We start from the raw sequence: 21,033 nt of genomic DNA, 5'->3' as shown, positions 1-21,033 counted from the left end.
TTCTGGCTTGCATAATTTGGGCTGAGCAACATGATAATGGCTTTATGCGTCCTCTAGAACACAATGACTCTTTGACTTTTAATAGTTAGTGACAATGTGCTCAATGTAGATGTCTCTGGGTTCAACCTACCTGGCAATTTTCAAATCTGGCAAATTTAGAGGTTCATTTTCCCCTCCAAATTTGCAAAGATTTCAGCTCTGTTTCTTTAAATAGACCTTCCGTTCTTTTATCACCCTCTTTTATAATTCTAGTAATTTGTAAAGCGCCTCATAATGCTGCCCATGAACTCCAGAGGCATTCTATGGTCACTGCCATTCTTTTCCCTTTGTAGTTCTGCCTGGCTACTTGTCAGAGGACCTGTCTTCAAGGCCACTGACCCTTCTGCTTGATAGTCCATGCTACTGAAGCTTTCTGTTGAAGTTTTCAGTTCCATTACTGCATTCTTCACCTCTAGCATGTCTGCGGTCTTAACTGTTTTATGGTTTTCTTTCTCTATTAAGCTCTCATTTGGTGTCATGCTTCTTTGACTCTTCACCATTCTTTGTTTTTTTTCTCTTCATCATTTCTATAACTCTGTGTTTGTGTTGTGCATTTATGGAAGCAACCACCTCCTCCAGACTTTACAGGCTCACTTCGCAGGGACAGACCTTCCTAGTCAGCCAAGGAGGGGACGTGGAGAGCCCCACTGGAGCCTCTGTGGCAGATGGGGTCTGAGGTCGGGTCTCCAGCTGGGTGGGAACTTTTTCCTGTTCTCCGAGGCTGGGAGCGGTGCTGGCTGGGCTCCAGATGCTGGCTGGGCATTCTGGTTAGAGGGGGTGGCCGGATGTATGCTGAGGTCAAATGCACCACTGGCTGAGTTTCGCTCCTAGTCAAGACTTCATGCTCTGTTCTGTGTCAGCTGTGGTTGCTACCAGGATTCCAGATTGGGTGGGCTACAGGCTCTGCTCTGCAACTGGACGGGGCTGCAGGTGAGGTGATAAAATCAGGGAGGCAGTGGCTGTGCTCTGTGTCAACACAAGTCTTATTCAACATTGTCCTGGAGGATCCAGTTGGCTTCATAACCAAGAAAACCAAATATATAAATGTTGAAAAGAAGCAAAACTGTCAGTAATGAGAGTTGGCATAATTTCTCCACAGAAAATTCCAAATAATAAATAAATGATTGAAATGAAACTGGTTGAACAAGAGAAATCTTGTTATGATATGAGCAATAAATGAAAGGCAATGTACGCATATTTGTGTATGTACTCATATTTATGGATCAGTACATGTATATACCTCTCAGTTTGTCTGTCTGTCTATGCTAATAAATGAGGTAAAGACATTTAAACTTCACACTTCAGGGCCTGCTATGTTGGGTGGATAAAGGTTGAGAATATCTATCTGTATATCTATCTATATATCCATTTTATAAGCCAACAATAAAAATAAGATATAATTTTAAAAGGACACTATTACCACAACAAAAACTTATGTGTAAGTAGAAGCTATATAGAATTTTATGAAGATTTTAACGCTTTACTAAAGTATATTAAAGAATTTCCAAATAAAAGACAACACAGATCATATTAATGGATAGGAACATCCACCATTGCTAGGAAATATATTTTCCCAAGCTTTGCAAATGGACTCTAGGCATTTCTAACAAAATACATAGGCCTAAACCTGATGGCCTAAAATGTCCATATTTCCTATGGGCTGGTGACTAATATTACAGAAACACATGGATTAACAACACAGGAGATGTGACAGACAAAAATAGTATAGGTTTCAATTGAAAAGATCATTATACCTTTTAATAACTCCTCTCAGAATACTGTCTCTTGCTCCAGACACACTTGTCCCATCCTTCTTGCTGCTTTCTGCAGTAGTTCTGGAAGTGCTCTTTCGTGAGCACCCTCAGTTGTACTCTTGTGACTTCCTTGTCCTGGGTTGATTCAACCCGTCTACCTCCCATGGTCATTGTGACTTTGGTGAAGGACCAGCAGCTGCAAGACGCTAGGTCCAAGGAATAAGGTGCACAAGGTGCACCAGCAGGATTCACCACATTTTTGGCCATGTTTTGTAGAAACATTCATGAAAGAAGACTTCCTACATTATGTCTGAAAGTAACAAGAATGGTGAGACAAATGTGTTCACCTGAGTGGAAGTATTCTGAGGGAGCCTAACGGCAATGTATCTTTTACTGTAATTTTTACAATTTAACCATTTGCTGCACTTCTTGGTCAGCCTCAATATTTCCAAAACTGTGCAGAGGAGGCTACAAAAGAGCCCATACAAATCAGTAAGAGACAGCCAACATCCTCAGAGGGAAAGAAGCAAAAGAGATGAATGATATCTAAGAACATTTTCACATGGACAACAAGCATTTCAGATGGAACACTGAAGAGAGACACTTTTCAACCCCTCAATCTGGCAGAGATGAAGAAAAGATTGCGCATTTCAGTGATTATCAATTGAGGAAAATGCTCTGGCAGAGTGTTGACGGATATGTAAGCTGGAAGAATCTTTTGTGAAAGCAAATGGTTGATGTATGCAAAGACCTACACCATTTTATGGACTGTGAACCATAAGTCACTGCATGAGATGTTCTTTCAAAACCTATGGTGGCAAATGCAAAGACTTGTTTATACCAGAGTGCATATCAAAGATAACGGGAAAAAGATTGAGATATAATATTAAGTGTGAAAATAAGATGTAAAACCACTTACATTAATATTTGAATGCACTAAAATATTAGACATAAATTTATTAAAAATTGATAGTGAGCTTACGGGTGAATTTCATTGGCCTTTTCCTTACTATATACTTTTCTTAAAATTTGCAAAAATCTTTCAAAAATTATGTTTCCCTTGTAAAGGAAAATACCAATAAAATTTGTCATGGAAAGCTTTATAAAAACATACCCTGCATCCTTACAACTGTTTTTCATCATTAAAACAGAAAAAAAAAAAAGCAAGCATTCTCTTTAGGCAGATAAATCATGTTAATTGGATTTATAGTATATTCTCTTCATGTTTCAAGAAGTAAGCTTAAAATATACTGAGTAATCAGCCAAGTAAAATATTTTGGCCATGAAATTGGTAAGGAACTCAAATGCATAATTACCTACAGGACATAAATACAATACATATAAAACATATGCCGCATATTTATAATTAAAACTGAATACATTATAATTATTCAGTATCTTTTGTATAATTTCCCAGAAGTAAACACATAAAAGGTTTTCCATGTCTCCCTAAAGGGCAACAGAAGATAAAGATAATGAAAGTTTTAAAAGTCTAGGAGCCACTGAATAATGTGGGTGATTTCTAAGCTTTTTTCTTTTTTAAGCACAGACTTAAATAATTAAAATAATTATAATTAAATAATTATAAAATTATTTCAGAAAATGAAATAAAAAAATTGCAGAAGTCAGCATGTTCCCTTTGTGTTTGGAGAAGTGATGATTTAAAAATTTTACCGGCTCTAATTCAGTATTGTTTTGGTCTGCATAATACATGCAGTAATAATACGAAGTTACGCAATGTAAAATGTGAAACAAATTAAATGATTCAAAACACTTAAATGATGTATTTCCATGATGCTCATTATCCTTCTAGTGGGGACAGTGGAGATTAGGGACACAATGGACTCAGGGCTCCCAGTGCCTTGGAGAAGTCGGGGGTTAGAAGTGACAGTGGGAAGGGACCAAAATGGGGTGGACAGGAGGAAAACACAGGAAGGCACATCTGGAAGAAACCACCTCATTCAGAAACTGGCCCTGGGGAATCAGGGGAGCTCTCAGACCCAAGTGAGGGCCGCCTGAGTGGTGCTCATGTCCAGAGTACAGTCCTCTCAAGTCCCTGGGACCAGGAACCCCCGTGTCCATGAGAATACCAATCGCCCTGGAGGTCTGGCCTCACCCAGGCCACAGAGGGCACCTCTGGCACAAAGAGGGCATCTTGAATGGTCAGCAGTGAGGGGTCTTCACTCGCTGAAATCATTCAGGGAAGCTCATGCTTTGCTCAACATCCAGATTACGGAGTTGGCAGAGAGGAACTGGGAGCGTACACTCTAACTCCTGATCTACCGTCCTTCCTCTTACACCCCACTGCGCTTTGAAAAAACCAAGTGTCTTTTTGGCTGCTTATTTCTGAATCTAATCAAAGCCTAAGGATAATCTAGGTTATGCCTTGATGCCAGAGGGTATCACCTGACCAGATTGTCACGGTGTATTGTATCACCCCATGGACAAAAGATTCAGCAACTTTCAGAGGCGATCTCCTAGCAAAGGCTCCCAGTTCGTCTTCTTCCCCTCTTTCCTCCCAGGGCTGGCAGCCTACAGTAAGCCAGGGAGGCAGACTGTCACTCCAACAGTGCTCCCGACAGCTGCAGCTTGATTTTAGCACATCACAGTCACTTCAGACAAGCCAGGCTGGTGGGGACCCTCAAAATGATGTCCTGTGTCACTCAGACAGTGAAAGCTGGGTGGGAGGAGCAACACTGGCCTGACATCACATGCTGGGGCCCAGAGGTGGGCAGATAAATGGGCAGCATCTGCTGCTGCTGCTGAGAGCAGAGCTGCACCAGGGCTGCTGCTGTCAATGGGCCCCGGGGCGGCATGAGTCCTCTGCCAAAGGACAAAACGCTGCTCAAAGCAAACAGAACAGCAGAGGGGAAAAACAGCAAGTCAAATCAATCAAGCACAAGGTTAATTTGTTAATTTTTGTTGGTCTCCATCTCCCTGGTGTCGGATATAGTGGGAAGGTCATGAGCTTTGGAGTCTGTGTGAAGAAACGAGATTTGCCATTCCACAGAGGGATGGCCTGGGGTACCATTCCTGAAACTGAATCTTCTGTCACCTAGGAATGGGCACGAGAATCATGCAGGAGCATTGTGGAGAGAAATGTTCATCTGGGGATGTCTCAGTACAGTGCTGGCAGGTGCAGGACAAAGACAGGCACCATCATTGTGGTCACTGTGCTCCTGGGAGCCAAGCGAGACTGATGAAGGTTCACCCTCAAACCCTGATCCCCACAAGACTTCTGCGAACACTAGACATGCTAGGAGCTCCGCAACTGGGCAACTGGGCATGACAGAGTTTCCTCCTCGGAGCCGCACTGACGTCACACCTATGCAGTTCTGCAGAGGTTCTGCAAGGGGTCAGAAAGAGGCAGGGAAACACAAGTGTCCTGTCACACTCAACACAGCACAGGTCATGAGTGCATGTGGCCAGGTGTGTGTGGTTTTTCCACACCAAGTGATTCTCCATTGCACCCAGATAAGTGTCCAATCATTCAACTCTTGCACTCTCTACCTGGAGTGAGGTCAGATCCCACATGACTGTCCCCTTCCAGACCCCGACCCCGGGTACCAGGAAGGTTGTCCACACTTCCAATAGACTGGCCATGAATCGTGGCTCCCAGGACCTCCTCCCTAGTCTGATTCCTGTTGCTAGGATGACACAAAGACCTCGGGAAAGTTACATCAACCTACATATTACAAAGGCTGCTGGGCAGCATGCAGAGGCACGCAGGGCTCCCCAAGCTCACCCTAGGGCCAGCAGCCGGGGGCTCAAGAACCTTGTTCAAGATCCAGCTGCCCCTGAACCTCCTTCTGGGGTGGCCAGGGCAGGTGCAAGGTGCTTCCTTCTCATCCTTCAGTTTCTTGGTCTTTCTGGAGACCAGCCTGGACCCCACCTGGTTGTGTAGGGACCCCCGACTAAAGAAGCCACCTTATCAGCATCAATTCAGATAAGAAACGAGGCTCATTATGAACAGAAGAAGACAGTCCTCTCACTCTGGAAATTCCGGAGGTTTTAGCAGTTCTGAAATAGGACGAAGGACAAACACCAAATATATTTTGCCTCACACTGTAGAGTTAAGTACATTTAGCACAAATATGGGGTCAATGTCTGCTCTAACACAAGGCTGCACGGAGTGAGGGGATCAGGCTGAGCTGCACTCAGGCTTCTTGGCTTTGAAGGGTCAGCACTGGTGGGGCCTGAGGTTTGTCCAGAGTCAACACTGCCGGCCACCTGATTCTACTCTGCAGCTTGATTTGCACCATGCTGAGCTTGCTTTTTGTTAATAGTTTGTGCAGGTAAAGCGCTGGGCTGGGAAGCATTAGGATGACACCAACACTGAGAGAGGTGTCAAAATGGAGCCTGGAGGCCAGCCAGGGGCAGGGCTTGTGCCCGATCTCAGCTCCTTCCTGAAACTGCAATAATGGTCACCTCCATCCTGTGACCGAGGCCTCTGAAGGAATGGACGGTGCACAACAGAGGTTATCAGACTCCTGTTTTAGGTGAGTGTCCACTGGGTTCACTCTTTCTTTCCTGCATCTGCTCTTGGTCACACTCCTGGTCTTTTCTCAATGTCCCAAGCCGTAAGTTCCACTCATCCTGCTTTCCCAGAATACCATCCCAGAGTTGCAGGGACCTGTGGCTCCGAGTTCAGTACTCAAGATCCGAATCAAGATCTCATTACATCTGCAGTTTCCAAGTTTGGATCGATGGACATTTCTATCCATCTTGATCATTTCTGCAACTGTGTTTAAATGAATGAGCTCAGCGTGCGTGAGGTGTCTCCTCTGCTGTGGTACTCATCAAGTGTCTACTGCAGAATCAGATCACACGTCTCTGTCTCCAACCACTGTCTCCTCTGTGATTGAGACACAGAGCTGGAGATTGGGTAGGGAGCAGCTGTTTTTCCTTAGGCTGGGGACTCTGCAGGGATCTGGCTAGGGAAGGAGGACAGGAGGTCACAGCAGGTGGCACAGCCTGGTGCTCCAGAAGTGCCTGGAGAGTAGGACATGGTGAGTCCTTCTGAGCACTAGGGGGAGCGGAAGCTGTGGTCACAAAGAGAGCTGGTATCCCAGTCAAGGCTGTGCCAGAAAGGGCTAAGGACACAGGGCCAAGTTTCTTATCTCCAGAATGAATCCACAGGAGCCTCAGTTGGATGTGACATCCTCACCTTACAAAGACAACAGGTTCCAGTGGATGCAGCACCTGTGGACACAGGGGTGTGCATGAGAGGACTCCCACGGTGTGCAGGTAGGGACAGGGCCAGGTGTGCAGTGGGGAGGCAAGGCACCTGGAGGTGGCAGAGGACACAGCCAGAGCTGTGACCTGCTGCATGCAGGTCGGGGGAGGGAGAAACTCGGTGTGACGGTGACGTCGCCAACCTCATCCGCTGTGAGGAATATCGGAGGCTTGTGATGCCCACAAAGGTAGGGACAAGGGCACCTTTCCGTCCCTCTGGGAGACAGGCCTTCTTCACAAAGCAACTGCTGGCTGACAGCACCTGACACTAAAAGCCTGTGCACAACTGGGGTAACCGCTTCACTTCGCCTGCACTGGGGAAAATTTGCATAACCAGCTCCAAAATGGAAGCAGTTGCCGAGCGAAGTCTTTCAAGCAAACTGGACCATGTCACTGCCACTGCTGCTGTGGTGGAGGGAGCATCACGGGAAACAGCACTCCATGACCTCATTTGCTGAAGGCTGAGCTGGTGCACGATGTCACCAAGTGCAAGGGCAGAAGGAGGCTATGTGACAACCCGTTGTACAGGTGTGGGCGGCAGAAGCTAGTAAAGCAGCAGTGACTGAAGCATTTACATCAGGACTCTGGGCACAACAATGCAAGCATTCCTGGTTAGAATCAACTCTATTGCACTGTTTAAAAATACAGACAATTTCATCCATGGGGAAAGCATCTGTACGCTCACACCTGACTTGCAACTGCTTGCAGCCATCTCAGAATTTCAGAGGGAAGATTTTATCATTTTCTTTGGACCTGGCTCACTGGCACCATAATCATTAAAGGAAAGAAAGAAAAAACCCACGTCAAAAACCACTTGGCTGCCGCAGCGGTTGGAGGCACAGCTGCTGGGATTCTTAACATGCTCACGGCGCCTGCCAACACCGCCCTCCCTCCACTCCTTGCCCTGCCTGTCAATGGTTTTGTTTTGTGTGTTTTGGATCTTGTGGGATAGAAAATAACCTGCACTGATTGTGGCAATTGAAGGACTCAGCTGGTGCCTGGGAACGGGACTGAAAAGCACGTCTGAGAGGCGTGTGGGCTGGAGTGTGGGCTCGAGCAGAGCCGCTGGGCGGGCAGCAGGCAGCCGTGTTCCTAGCAGCTGAGTCATGCCGGGTGCCTCCGACTTCATCCCTCCTGTCTCTGTTTTCCAAAGACCATCCGAGGGGCTGTTGTATCCTGTGCAAGCTCTTTAGGAAGCCTGTGTGACTCTCCTCGGCCCATCTACCCCAGCAAGTGACAGATGAGGTGCCCAGGGCAGGGTGTTGGAGACTGAGTCTCTCCCCGGCTAAGGGCCGGTCCTGCCCTCGGCAGGGGGGCAGGGGAGTTAGACCTAGGAACTTTGCAGAAAGCAGGCCTTTTCAGGCAGTGATTTTTAAAGTTTTATTTTGTAGGGTATGCTGGCTTCCCTAAGAGAGGTGGACAGGGCAGATTGCTGGGATTTGGTACAATACAGGCAAAGGCACCCCACAAAACACAGTGCTCACCTCGAACACACTCCACTGTTTTACTCAGAAAGCGGGGAGAAGATGCAGGTGTGAGTATGTGAGAGATAAGCAAGCTCTTCACTCCAAGAGATCCACAAGGAGCTGTAGATGAGCAGATGATTCAGTGAAGGAAAATCCAGGTCTGCTGGAAAAACTCAAATGCTGTTGTGAAGCCTGAAGTTTAGTGTAACATCTTCGGTTCCCCAGTTTAAACAGCAATGAAGCAATCTCCTTGTTCAACTACAGAATTAATGTCCAGTGTCTGTGCCTGGAGAGATTCATGGTAGGCAGCAAAGTTGGAAGAATGAAGGGCGCTTTTCCCAGTGCACTGAGTTACACATGGACCCACAAACCTGTACTGAAAGAGCAGGATGCCAAGAGACGCTTGGGTTTCTGGCAAGACCCAGTGGTGGCCCCAAGTTGTGCCGGTTCCCAGCCGATGAGCTGGGTCATGGGCACCATTCGGGAAGTCCTGTGTGGAAGGGCTGAGTGACACTGCCCGCTTTACCTCAGTCTCACTGTGCCAGCAGCAGCAGGCATGCAGGCTTGCGGAAGTGTGGCTATTTGCCTGCTTGAGGTTGCTGTCCTTCCCCTTGGCTCCCCTAAGGGACACTGGGTCAGTTTCTAAACTTGAGAGGTAGGTAAACTAAAGATTGAAGCAGGGAGGTAGAATGTTTGCAAAAAGGAGAGGGACAGGAGAGGGAGGGAGAAGGAAGGAGGAACAAGGGATAAAACACGATGGTAAGTTAGCCACATGCAGCAGCTCCTGCCACGAAGTGCCCTCCTGGATACCTCGAACACATACTGATACAAAAATAAACAGAGACGGAGAACACGTCGTGAATGAGATCTCATGGGGAGCACAGAGTGGGGGAAAAATCACTCTCCAGCCACGACGCAAGGTCACTGCTGCCTTGTCCCTGACAGTACGGACCCCCTGGCAACTGTCTCACTGCAGGGGCAAGAGGGACACCCATGTCCAGTGCAGGCGCTGAGGGGCCCCAGCAGAGCTGCAGCTTGAGCTGGATCTGCACTTTCAGCCCTGGTGACGAAAGCTAAGAGGTCTGCAGGGCAGGATGGCCGAGCCCCATGCTGTCCCCACCCCTCGCCCCAGGCTGCATCCTTCTTCCCTTTCTGCAAAGCCCACGGCCTTGCCCCCCAGGGTCAGCACAGATAGACAGGCTCATCTCTTGGGGTGACACCAACAAACCTGCCCTTTCCACTCTGTCTTCCCTATCCAACGTGCTGTTTTCTGTGCCCTCCGGTACATTTCCTTCTTTACTGTAATTCAGGGCTGAGCTTCTTTTGAATCAAATAACATCTCCTTGGCCATGTGACTGCCCTGTTAGAACAAGGTCAAACCAAGGCCCATGCCCCAGGGTTAGGGTTCGGTTCCTTCTCTGGTCGTGCTTCCATCAGCTGCAGAATCCGCAGTGGACCCCTCAGGGTTTGGGCTGGCTTTCAGCCATTGCCGTCTTTGAGACAGTATAGACTGGGGTGAAACAGGGCCACCAGAGAAAAAGTCACTGTTCCAGAATTACAAAGCTCACATGACTGGTTTTCCTGCAAATACACCAACAGAAGCAAAGAGATGGAGCAAACGAGGACAGACATAAGTCATAGCAGTGAGGAGGATCTTGGTCAGGTCCCCCCTGCCCCGCCCACTTCCAGACAGACGGCACTCACGGTCGGTCTGGGAACCTTGGAAGCCACAAGAACTGGGCGGCTCTGCACAGTGACAGAGGACTGCATTTCTCGCCACTCTGCTGCATGAGGACATCCTCTCTCTTCCTGTGCATTCTCTGGGTATTGATTATGACCCATCAGCAGTTTTTCCGTGCCTCCGACAGATGCCACTTAAACGCTGAGTGGCTTGTACCTGCTAGATCTCCACCCACACCTGCGGGACTCACCACTCGAGTCTTCCTTCTCTTCAGAGTGACATCCAGATGTCTTCTACCAGGTAAGGCCTGATGGCCTGTTCCCTGCCCCTCCTGTGACCCAGATGCACAGGGTGGTGCCCTGGCCCTGTGTTGCCCATACTCGTGCTCTGAGTCCACCTGGGTTTGTCCTCTCTTACCTTTCCCTGCCCGGAGAAACCATCTAGCAGAGCTGGCTCGGGCGCTCAAGACTGCCTCCGAAGCACCCCTGAACATGTGTCGGGGGTGTGATTTCTGACCGGACGCCCTGCAATAGCCAACCAGCTGCTGGGCCTGTGCCAGGAGCTCCCTGCATGTATGGCGGTTGTGGGGGTGACTGTCCCCCCGTATCTCTGGCCCTGAACACGGGGCACAATCTATGACCTTCGACGATCGTCCAAATCCTACCTTGCCCTTTCTTTTTAAAGAAGATTCTACAGTTTATTAATAGTTAACACAACTCCCTAGGTCTTTCCTATCTTAGATATGAGAATACTATCTAAGCACCAACAGTGAATGATGCAGATGGAAAATAGTTTTCTCAGTTTTTAAGCCTTACTCCTCAGCACGAGGCCTAGTTATGTAAAGTGACTTTCTCCCAGGCACTTCTGAGCCTGGGCGATCGCTAGTAAGGCAGTCGCCAAGCCCACAGATGGAGCAAATGGGGGGGACACCTCTGCAACAAGTGTGCAGCTGGCTCTGTCCTCTGATGTTTTATGTGAGGGGTGGCAGATATGGACGGAGCCTTGGGGTGACTCGGTTTCCCCGCCCACAACATGCTGTACGTGTCCACTCCCAGACCTCATCACATATTAGCCTTCTCCGCCTGCACTGCTGCCTCCCATGTTCTGGATGATTCCAGGGCTGGTGACAGACCCTGTTATCCCATCTTTACAACGATCCCAGAGACGAGGCTGTGATCCCTGCACTCACAGCCTTGTCTAAAGTCACACAGGAGAGCACAGAGCCTGCTCCTGAGCCTAAGCGCCTTGATATCCCATCCGTGTGGTGACCAGCTGAGCCGCACTGGGACCCCACTGGGCTAGGCTGCTTCGGCTATGGGCTGTGCACATGGGAAAGACATGTGCATTATGGCAGGTGCAAAGCTCACTTTGTTATAGATCTGACATCCAACAGGGCTTTCAAAATAACTGTTTAAAGATTCTCCAGAATCACATGCCAATGGGAACTCACTGGGGTTGGAGAAAATAGAAGAGAATCAATGCCCACATAGCCAGCCTCAGAAGTGCAGTGGGGCCACCACGCAGACGTGGACGCTGACCTTAGGTAACACGGAGACTTGGGGCAGGGCGGCGGGGCTGGGACTCTGGGCTTCCAGGAGATGCTGCTCGGAGGTGGCCCTTCCTCTGCAGCTGCCACACCTGTCCTCCAGCCTTGGCCTCTGCCTCTCCTGGTCCTCCTGTCACCAGTGTCTCCTAGAGGGCGGTGTGGGCACAGGGACAGAGATCCAGGGACCCTTCCTAACAAGAGTTTTCCTTTCCTGTTCTCCCCCCAGCCCCTTCCATTGGCCCTTCCCTTCTCTAATGAGTGCTACTGTCATCCTTCCCTTCCCTTTCCTGTTTTAAAAACTGAGGACAGATCTGGAGCCTCACTGAGTATTTACTTTTAAACCATCCTCTCTGATCAGAGTTGGAAGGAGGAGAGATTTTTTGAAAGGTAATTAATAGCTCATTTTACTTCAGGTATAAGGACCCTTAATGACTAAGTTAGTCATAACATTTTTAGAATGAGTGTAAGATTCTTCATTTTGCATCTATAAATCAAATATCCCCACAAGCTCTGCATGGGAAATAATTTTTGGTGTTTTTTCTAATACGCATTGTTTATAGTCCTGGAAGTCACAAGGTAGGTATTTTTAAATAGTGCATGAAAAATCGGACTCAGGCTATTTTATGAGTGGTTATTTGAGCCTCTAATCTCCCTGACATTAACATCTTTAATAAACATTAGAGCAATATCTGTATTCAGAATGTTAGATAAAACCGAGACATCATCTCTATTCATTAGTCTTACATACTTTCTCAATAACCTAATTTTGTCTTTCATAAGATACTAATGCTTTTGGAAGTTTTAGCCTTAATCCTATTAATTCTTAAGCCAGTCTTTAAAAGTGCAGAAGGCTGGACACAAAAGCGGTCAGTTTCACTGAATTATACACCCAACCACTGAGGGTAAGTCTCAGAATTTCAGGGTTTCTGAAATGCAGCAATGCATCTAGGAATATTTTCTAGGCTGAAATGAAACCCCAGGGTGCATTCTGAGCTGGGTCCTGGGCCCCAGAACCTTCTGTCTGAGGTCACTGTTGACAGGCTGGGCTATGCACAGTACCGGAGCAAAGTGCATCTCTCTGTTGGCCTCAGCTATGAAGCTCTTGAAAGAAGCACGGAGGTGAGCACCATGTGTCATGGTCCCTGCTAATGATGCTTGGAAAGACAGAGCTTGGCAAGGTGGTCCTGAGCATGACCGAGGTGCTGTGAGAATCCCACAAGAGGGGACAGAAGCAGGTAGGGGCTGTGAGAAGCCATGGGAACTGATGTGAAAAACACTTTAATCCCAGACAAGATGCTCACGATGACCAGAGTTAGGGGACAGGAGCAGAGACACAGCCTGAGAGGGCAAAGTCCCATGGCTCTCCCATCCTCTCTATTCTGAGGAAGCACACTAGTGTGTCTTCATCAAGGACTGTCACCTGCCTTTGATGACACACAGACATGTGCCAGGCCTGGTGGGGCACACCTGTAATCTCAGCACTTTAGAGGCTGAGGCAGGAGGATCACTACAGATTCAAGGCCACTCTGGGCTCCACAGTGAAAACTCTTCCTTAAAAATAAAGAAAAAAAAAAAATCAAAAGCACACACACAGACACCGGCTCACCCTGTACACACTTGGCTACTGCTGTGACTCAGACTTCGGCCAGGCACTTGATTCTCTCTCTTTCTTGATTTCCAGCAGCCCTGATGGCAGAGCCCACTGAGGAGATGAGCCCTGCATTTCAGAGACAGTGGAGACCCTCTGCTCCTGGCACTGCCAACAGCTGCCCCCGAGACAGCCTGGGACTCCCTGGGTTGGCAGGGCAGTGTTAGCTGTCACAGTGCAGACACCCAGCCCTGGACTGCAGCGATGGCAAACCTTTTAGAGCTACCAATGATCCAAATAGCTGCTGCGGCATGCGTGCCACAGGTTCACCTCCACTGCGGTACTCGCTTCTCATTTCCACCCCGAGACAACCCTGCCTGGCCTAGGACCCTCACAGGTGGCCAGATTCTTCTCAAGAGAGCTACCCAAGGAGCAGGATTTAGTATCCCACTGCCCAGGTGCAGCCATGGACAGTGGGCAGCGGTCAGGAATGGGAGGCGACCAGAACCTGGGGCCTCTGAGTTTTCAGCAGGGGATGTGGAGGAAGGGAAAAGGAGCAGCGTGTCCTACCTGATGTCATGGTGCCGACTCCCACTCCAGCTATGGCAGGGCCCGGAAGGGGCCACCCGGTCCTTTCTGCCAACTCACCTCATACTCCTCCTTGAAGCCGTAGCCCTCGGCGCACTTCATCTGCGTGATGTGCTGTAGCAGGTCGGCCACCCGGATGGCGGGGTGTAGCTGCCCGGTCTGGTAGGGCACGTCGGCCGCCTCTCGCTTCTTGTAAGTGTGGGACTGCACCAGGCTGTTGGTGTCACTGGCCATCGTGTGGGTCTCGTCTGGGGGAAGAAGGCCAGGGACAAAGTGAGCAAAGTGGCCGATGGCTGGCACAGGGCCACTGAAGGTACCGGGAGGCTGGCACTGACAGCCCACAACCTACGGCGGCAGGAGTCCCTGGGGCGGTCACGTGTTTACTGACATTTCAGTGGGGCTGGCAGCGCTGCAGGGATGAGGCAGGCGTCTTTGCTTTTACAAAGCAGTCCAAACGATACACTGTGTTCCCCGAGCTCCTTGGAGAAGAGCCTCTTATTCAGCCTTTCGGTGCTAACACTTGCAGAAGTTTCTAGCTCTGAAACTTCATCAAGACCTGGTGCAGGGCCAGTCTTGGGATCTCCCAAATGTGAGTCACTCCCTCCTTTGTAAGATGAAAGAAATCAACTTTGTACGGATGTGCCGTGAGCAAAATAAAAGTGCACAGAATGGTCTGATGGTGAAGCTCGCCATGGGAATGGGGAGACTCGATGCAAACAGACAAACACCAAACGGAGATGAGCGGAGAGAGAAAGGTGGCCTGGCTGGAGAGAGTGTTTCGATGAGCACTCTGCATGCTGCGGGGTCAGAAGGCGTGACAGATACCGTGGACAGACAGCACACATGGGGCGTTCTAGGCGGCAGCATGCAGCCAGTTGGGGCCGGCTAGGCGGAGTCTGGGGTGAGACACACATGCCCGCCCTCCGCGACGACTGCAGGGGCGTGCGGGCACTTACCATTGATGGGCACTTTTAAGAAGATACATATGAGGAGAAAAGAGGAGGAGAAAAAGGAAACAGGGCATAAGCAATAGTACCGTGTGAGTAAGTACAGGTCATCTTTATTCTGTGCTTTAATGTTCTGGGTAAACTTTCTATTCTGAGGTGGTCAGAGGGCAGAGCCCCTGTTCTCCCACTGGGTCAGGAGGGAGGTGTTTAATTTAAGTGCTCAATAACGAAAAGGAGGTTAAAATTAGTATCGTAATTGCTTTTCATCCCCAAGAACCAAGGAAAGCTTATTTACACTCAGGGCAGGCTCTCGTTTCAATTTCTTGAGCAAGTCAAGCAAATTGCATTATGAAATTAACATCAAAATTTGGTCAAAGGAGCCTAAAGAGGCTCTGTTTTAATGGGTGGCTACTATTAATTAGATTAATGAACTGCAGAAATGGTAGCTATTAAAAATGTCTGCGGCAGGAAAGCGCGATGTGATTCAGAATTTCACGTTGCGTAGGTGAATTCATTACAGTGCTGAACCCTTTAGTTGCTTTATGATTGAGGGTGATGTTCCTCAAATGACAGTGCTAAGGTCATGAGACGGGAACTCGGATTTCAAAGCTGATTTTAGGTGTAAAGAATCCAAACACCCAAGAGAGGACATGTTCAGTGCTTGGAAATGGCCAGACGTCTTATCTGCAGAGGATTCAGTGCCAGCTCTGGCCACTGCTCTTTGCCATGGTCCGGGGTCTGGGGAGCTGGGCCTGTCCTCAACCCTGGCTTCCCTCTGCGTCGCAAAGCACCCAGGGATGCATGGTATGAAGGTGGCACACAGGTGTGTAGCTATGTCGCTGTTGCTGAAATGACACCTGGATCACTACGAGGCGGCTAAAGACACAAAGACAAAATAAAAGGGGTGGCAAGCTGACTTCATGGTTTTTTGTTTTTTTTTTTCTCATTTGGATTTGTTTTGAAATTTAGCAACATGTACGTTCCCATCTTAACAGTCATAATACACTTGGAAATTTTCACATCTCATTTGTGGCCAGCGACTGCCGAGCCCCGTGATCAGGACACTGGGTCCCTGGGATGGGCTGCATTGCCAGGCCTTGGGGGGCCTCTGGCAGGAAGCTCTGCTCTTCAGACTACAGTAAATGGAACCTCAATTGGATTCCCCACTGTGCCTCTCTTATTCTCTTGGTTTGGCCCTTGTGAAGTGAACATATTTGTGGGGTGAACATAATTAATTCGCCCTTCTTTGGGCGGTTCAACTTTTAAGCTTCCCCTAAACAGTGAGGATCTTCAGGTGGATACATGTGGATCCCAGGTTTAGGGATGCTTGACATTTTAAGTCGACATTGACAGCCAATGTCACGGTGCAGACACCCTGGCCTAGTGTGGAGCATGTTTAATCCCCTTAGACATTATTGGCTCCACCCTGAGAAGGTCGCAACCACCTAGAGCTGCATGGAACAGAGGGGACAGGCAGCTCACGCCACGTCCATCTGTTGGGAGACAGGATGGTCTCTCCTGTTAGGAACCCTGGATTCCACTAAAATGCGTGATTCCTCTACTTCCTCTGACATTTTAAAGATGAATTCTTAGATAAGCTATTTCACTTGCCATTCATTTCTTGCAAAAAATGACCAATGAACACATTTTAAACTGAAAATATTCTTTTAGGAGAATGAAATAAAAAGTAAGGCTTATCAATAACAGTTCTGATGCTTTGCTAATAACTGAAAATTAATTCCATATATGTTCTTTAATGAATTATCTTGAATTTTTAGGAACTCAATTGAAAACTAGTGAATTGAAATGAATGCTACCTTTCTGAGTTGGCGACTGCCTGTCTGTCTGTCTTTACAAGCAAATGAAGTAAAGATGTAACTAAACTGTATGCTAGGTTTGGACATCTTAGCAGGCGAAAATGAAAGCTTAAAGTACTTCAGGCTTTACTTGCTCTGTGTCCTGGCTCATGACAAAAGATCCCTTCTTGTCCTGATGGAAATTTGAATTGCTCCTGTCTCTGAGAAGTGATACGGAGGAGCTTATCCTGTCCCAGGGTTTCAGGTGACAGCCTTGCCCATCCATCCTCACTCAGCCATGTGCACATGAGCATTTGCACCACGTGATGGTGAGAAATGAGGTTCCCAAGCACCGCCACTCAGTGTGCTGGGCCCCGGAGGAGCTAGCCACTCTGGGCACAGTTACCAGGCCCTTTGCTGGCTTATGCCTCCGTGATGCACATCATTTTTGCAACCTGATTCGTCTGTTCGAGTGATTCCCTCTCCTGGAGGGGGAAGCCTCGTCAACTTTAAGAAGTCATTAACAAAATGTCAACCTTAGAAAAATGATGTTTGTTTAACAAGCTTATGTGAATCTGCTGTGAAATCTGAACACTTTCTTGCCTGTGATGAAGCACATCTCTGCCCTCCCCAGTCATGGCTCCAGGGGTCAGAACATACACCAGGGTCACCTGGAGCGAAGGCTCTGCACATATAGAGATCACAGAGCTTTGCCTTTTGATGATCTGACAATCCTATGTGTGTCACCTGCATGTACATCACCTTGTTCAAGTACCTCAGCCTACTTAGCCTGTGTCCCTCACTCAGAGAAAGAATAAAAATGGAGATTTCCCTGGCAGTGTGTGTGTGTGTGTGTGTGTGTGTGTGTGTGTTAGTCTTTCTTACTTAGCCCTCAAAATGTTGCACAGTTCACAATACTTAAAATTCTCTCTCAGTTCTTTTTTCCCTCGAGTAACAAACTTAAGACCAGGAAACACCATAAGGAAAACAAAACTGCCCCTGGCTATAGGAATCATAACAACTAAGAGAAAAGGGAGGCACAGAGGGAAGAATCATGTTGTAGAGATACACGCCCTTGACAGAGAATCAGGAAGAGGAAGTGGACAGCTGAGGATGGAACTCTGGCTACGATGGATTGTTATATACCTGGAGGTCGCTTTTGTTGTGCTCCTTTCCGGTAAGGTTAGTAGTAGAAAGAGAACACAGCCGGGACACACTCGGGTTATTTATGCGTCTCAATGCAACAGCAGCCCATGCTCGGTGGATTATCACGACCAGGTAATGCCACTTCTCCTCACCCTTCTGACACTGCACAAACGGGACTGTTTCCTTAACCCCCTGCTGGGAATGTTTCATACTGCATCCTGCCCCGCTGGGCTCACCATTTAGCTCATTCCTAGTGACATCTGACATGGAATAAACCACACGGTTATAAAGAGCCATCATGTCACGCTGCTGTCCGGAACATCAGCTCCTTTGAAAGTGCAGAGTGACAGATACTGGGGGTGGTGGGTCACCGGGGAGGGTGGGAAAGGGCCCTGATGCTCTTGCGATCATGGTTCTGCATCACATGGGGGCAGAATTGCAAAAATGCTATTTTGAAATTAACATTTTAAGTGCTTAGCAGTATGTAAAAATCATGAGCAGCTGTTTGCATTTTTATGACTATCATATCGGACAGAATTCTGCTCTTGGACGTACACAGCTGAGGACACACTGTGCCCTCCCACCCCCGCGCCCTGGATCAGAACTAAGGTTAATCTCTGATTGCAGAGAGGGAGGATGCCGGCACAGGGACTGTTAGTTTGAATCTCTCTGTGTCATCCCCAGGGGACATGCAAGCGTGCCCTGGAGACTGCTCATCCACTCCCTAGCCTGCTGCACCCCACTCCCTGTGCTTGGTCCTGCGTCATGCAGAAGTAAACTCCAGTGTCCCCCAGAGTGGCCACCGACCTGCAGAAACCATGGCAAAGGGAAATTTCTCACCTAAAATTGCTGTTGGCACAAATGGGTCTGGCACACACCGGAGCAGGTCAGTGCGGAGAGTAAAAAGAGAAGAACAGTGAGTGAGTGCCGTGAGGTGCCCGCGCTCCCCGCCGAAAGCCACAGAAAGCCTTGGGTCACAACCACATGTGGGGCAGAAGAAGCTCCTAGAGTTTCGGGGTCGGCGTGGATGTGGCTGACAGACTCTGGCTGCCACAGGCTACGCACAGAAGAGACGGCAGAAGAGGCTGCTGTTACCTGGGTAGTAGGAGGTGGGCACTGACGTGCTCAGTGTGTTGGTCTTCATCGTGAAGGACGATGGGGAGGACACGGCTGTAAAGACAAGAGAAGCTGCTCAGAGCCTCTGGAATGCTCGACCCCACCTGCTTAGCCACACAGCATGAGGTTCCCTGATGTCTGCAGGGCAAATGCCACCATTCCCAGGTGTCTCCAGGGAATAACTTGTCCTTTTAGGGGGTGAACACACTTTATCTCTTCCAGAAAAACCCACAGCCAGAGCCAGGGACAGGGAATTCACCAGACTGCGTTTGACTTCCAGCCTTTGCTACCTCTTCCAGGTAGCTCTGCTCTCCCATGGAGCTGAGGCTCATGACTGAAATTGGTACTGCCTGGAGAACGTGCAAGAGGCCAGTGTCACTGTGGCTGGCCGCCTTCTCCCCACTTTTGCACTTTCCACACACTTCTGAGCTGGCTTATAAGACATAAAGGTGACGCCTGATATATTCAAGATGAAATCTGTGTCCACACTGTCTGCTTAGTCTTTTGACACATTCCTCTGAAACTTTCAGTCATCACTCCTTCTCTTTCCTTCATTTGTAAGAGGGAAGGTGAATCTTGTCTAGGTTATCTGATTCCACTAAAATGGGTATGTCCCATTTTTAAGGTGATACATTAATTCCTCAATATCTTAGCTGACTTGGAATGCAGAAACACTTTAATTTCATTAGAGGACAAGGATTTAAATACGCTCCAGGTGGTTGTGTCCTCTGAGGTACCGACATGATCGATTCCTTGTTGAGTTCCTGATCGGGATGCTAATATGCAATGACATCACTGCCGTTAGAGGAACCGCCATTGCTATTCGGATGAGGTAACACACTCCAGCTCTTGGATGACAGTGCTTTAACCTCGTGTACATTTTTGAAGGGGAGAGTTACTAAGTGGCAGAACAAGGACCACATCCCAGGCTGTTTGTCATTTATATGATATTTTCTAAAATAGATAAGAATCACATTTACAATGCATGTTTGTGGTAAGCTGCTGGGAAGACAGAGCAATTGATGAAAATGAGAACCAAAAAAATATACACACTCATGAACTATGCTGGGGCCAGAGAGAGCAGTACCTCATGATACCTGCAGATTTTTTTTTTAATCTTTTTGAGATAAGGTGGTCTCACTACACAGTTCAGGCTGGTCTTGAACTCACTCTGTAGCTCAGACTGTCCTCAAACTCGCAGTGATCCTGCTGCCTCGGCCTCCCAAGTGCTGGGATAACCAGCATGAGCCACCACGCCCCAGCTCCTTTAGACATTTCTATACAGTTGTTAAAAACATACAAAGCAACATAAAACAACCATGTTTGCTCTTGCCCTTTTGATAAGATACTTTAAAATACGGGTGTCTTTTAGTATACAAATTAAACCCACTTCCAAATGCTCATGCCTATATTCTCTCTGTTACATCATTTTAAAGTAGGTGGCACAGCTTCCATCAGCTTTGGTTGGACAGATTATTTTCCTCTCACAAATGGCTTCATGCATATTCTCCAATCTTATTTTTCTGACTGTGTTAAAAGTGACTCACCATGGAGCTCATGGCACTTTCTGTTGGCCCTACAAGATCTCAGAGCCAGGAACGGCTGTGACGGGCTGCTGACAGCCTCGAGGGTGAACAAAGGCCTCTTGGAAAGTGGCTGCACTGATACTGAGGCATTAAGAGAGTGTTATGCCAGTGTTTGCCACCAGGGACGCTGCCCCAGGTGAGACTGGACAAGACCTACTGGATGCTAAAAGACAGGAAGCAAAATACAAATTCTGCTGTGGTTCTTCTGCAGGCTTTACTGAGGGGAGCAGCAAACCATGGCAGGCAACAGGGTGGCCGCTGAGGCTGACGATGCCGGCTGGGCCGCAGTCCTCCACAGTCAGCATTTGGGATGTTCACGAAGATCCTGATTTTTAAAGATGTAACTTCCAAATTAAACTTCCGGCCCAGATGTCAAGGTTGCCTGTGTTCCAACTTCTCTTGCCCGATTCATTCTGTTGGGTCCACGGAGTTCTAATCCTTGTTTTCTCTTTCGAGAATGTCCCTCAGAACATTCTGGAGCAATGGTTTGGTGGTCACAAATTTCCTCAGGTGTTCTTTGTCATGGAAGTATCTTATTTCACCAG

General features: G+C 48.1%; 1 protein-coding gene across 10 annotated transcripts in view; it reads right to left on the bottom strand.

Moving 5' to 3' along the window:
• Ptprm (protein tyrosine phosphatase receptor type M) overlaps positions 1–21,033 on the bottom strand; it is a 619,038-nt gene that overhangs the window by 109,185 nt on the left and 488,820 nt on the right. For 5 of the 10 annotated variants that reach the window (XM_063232111.1, XM_063232108.1, XM_063232109.1 and 2 more), the window contains 3 exons: positions 18,882–18,956; positions 18,627–18,653; positions 13,958–14,145 (listed from right to left, as the gene is read on the bottom strand). In XM_063232111.1, the coding sequence (XP_063088181.1) occupies positions 13,958–14,145; positions 18,627–18,653; positions 18,882–18,956 (290 nt within the window). Of the gene's footprint in view, positions 1–13,957; positions 14,146–14,767; positions 14,866–15,790; positions 17,811–18,626; positions 18,654–18,881; positions 18,957–21,033 lie in introns of those variants that run through there. The other 5 variants (XM_063232107.1, XM_063232110.1, XM_063232112.1 and 2 more) reach the window with 3 other exon arrangements.

The sequence above is a fragment of the Cavia porcellus genome, unplaced genomic scaffold (assembly GCF_034190915.1).
Source record: "Cavia porcellus strain 051 isolate PalLab524CR breed Dunkin Hartley unplaced genomic scaffold, mCavPor4.1 scaffold_20, whole genome shotgun sequence".
NCBI lineage: Eukaryota > Metazoa > Chordata > Mammalia > Rodentia > Caviidae > Cavia > Cavia porcellus.
The sequence above is the reverse complement of the archived record's forward strand: the minus strand, read 5'-3'. Positions and strand labels throughout refer to the sequence as shown.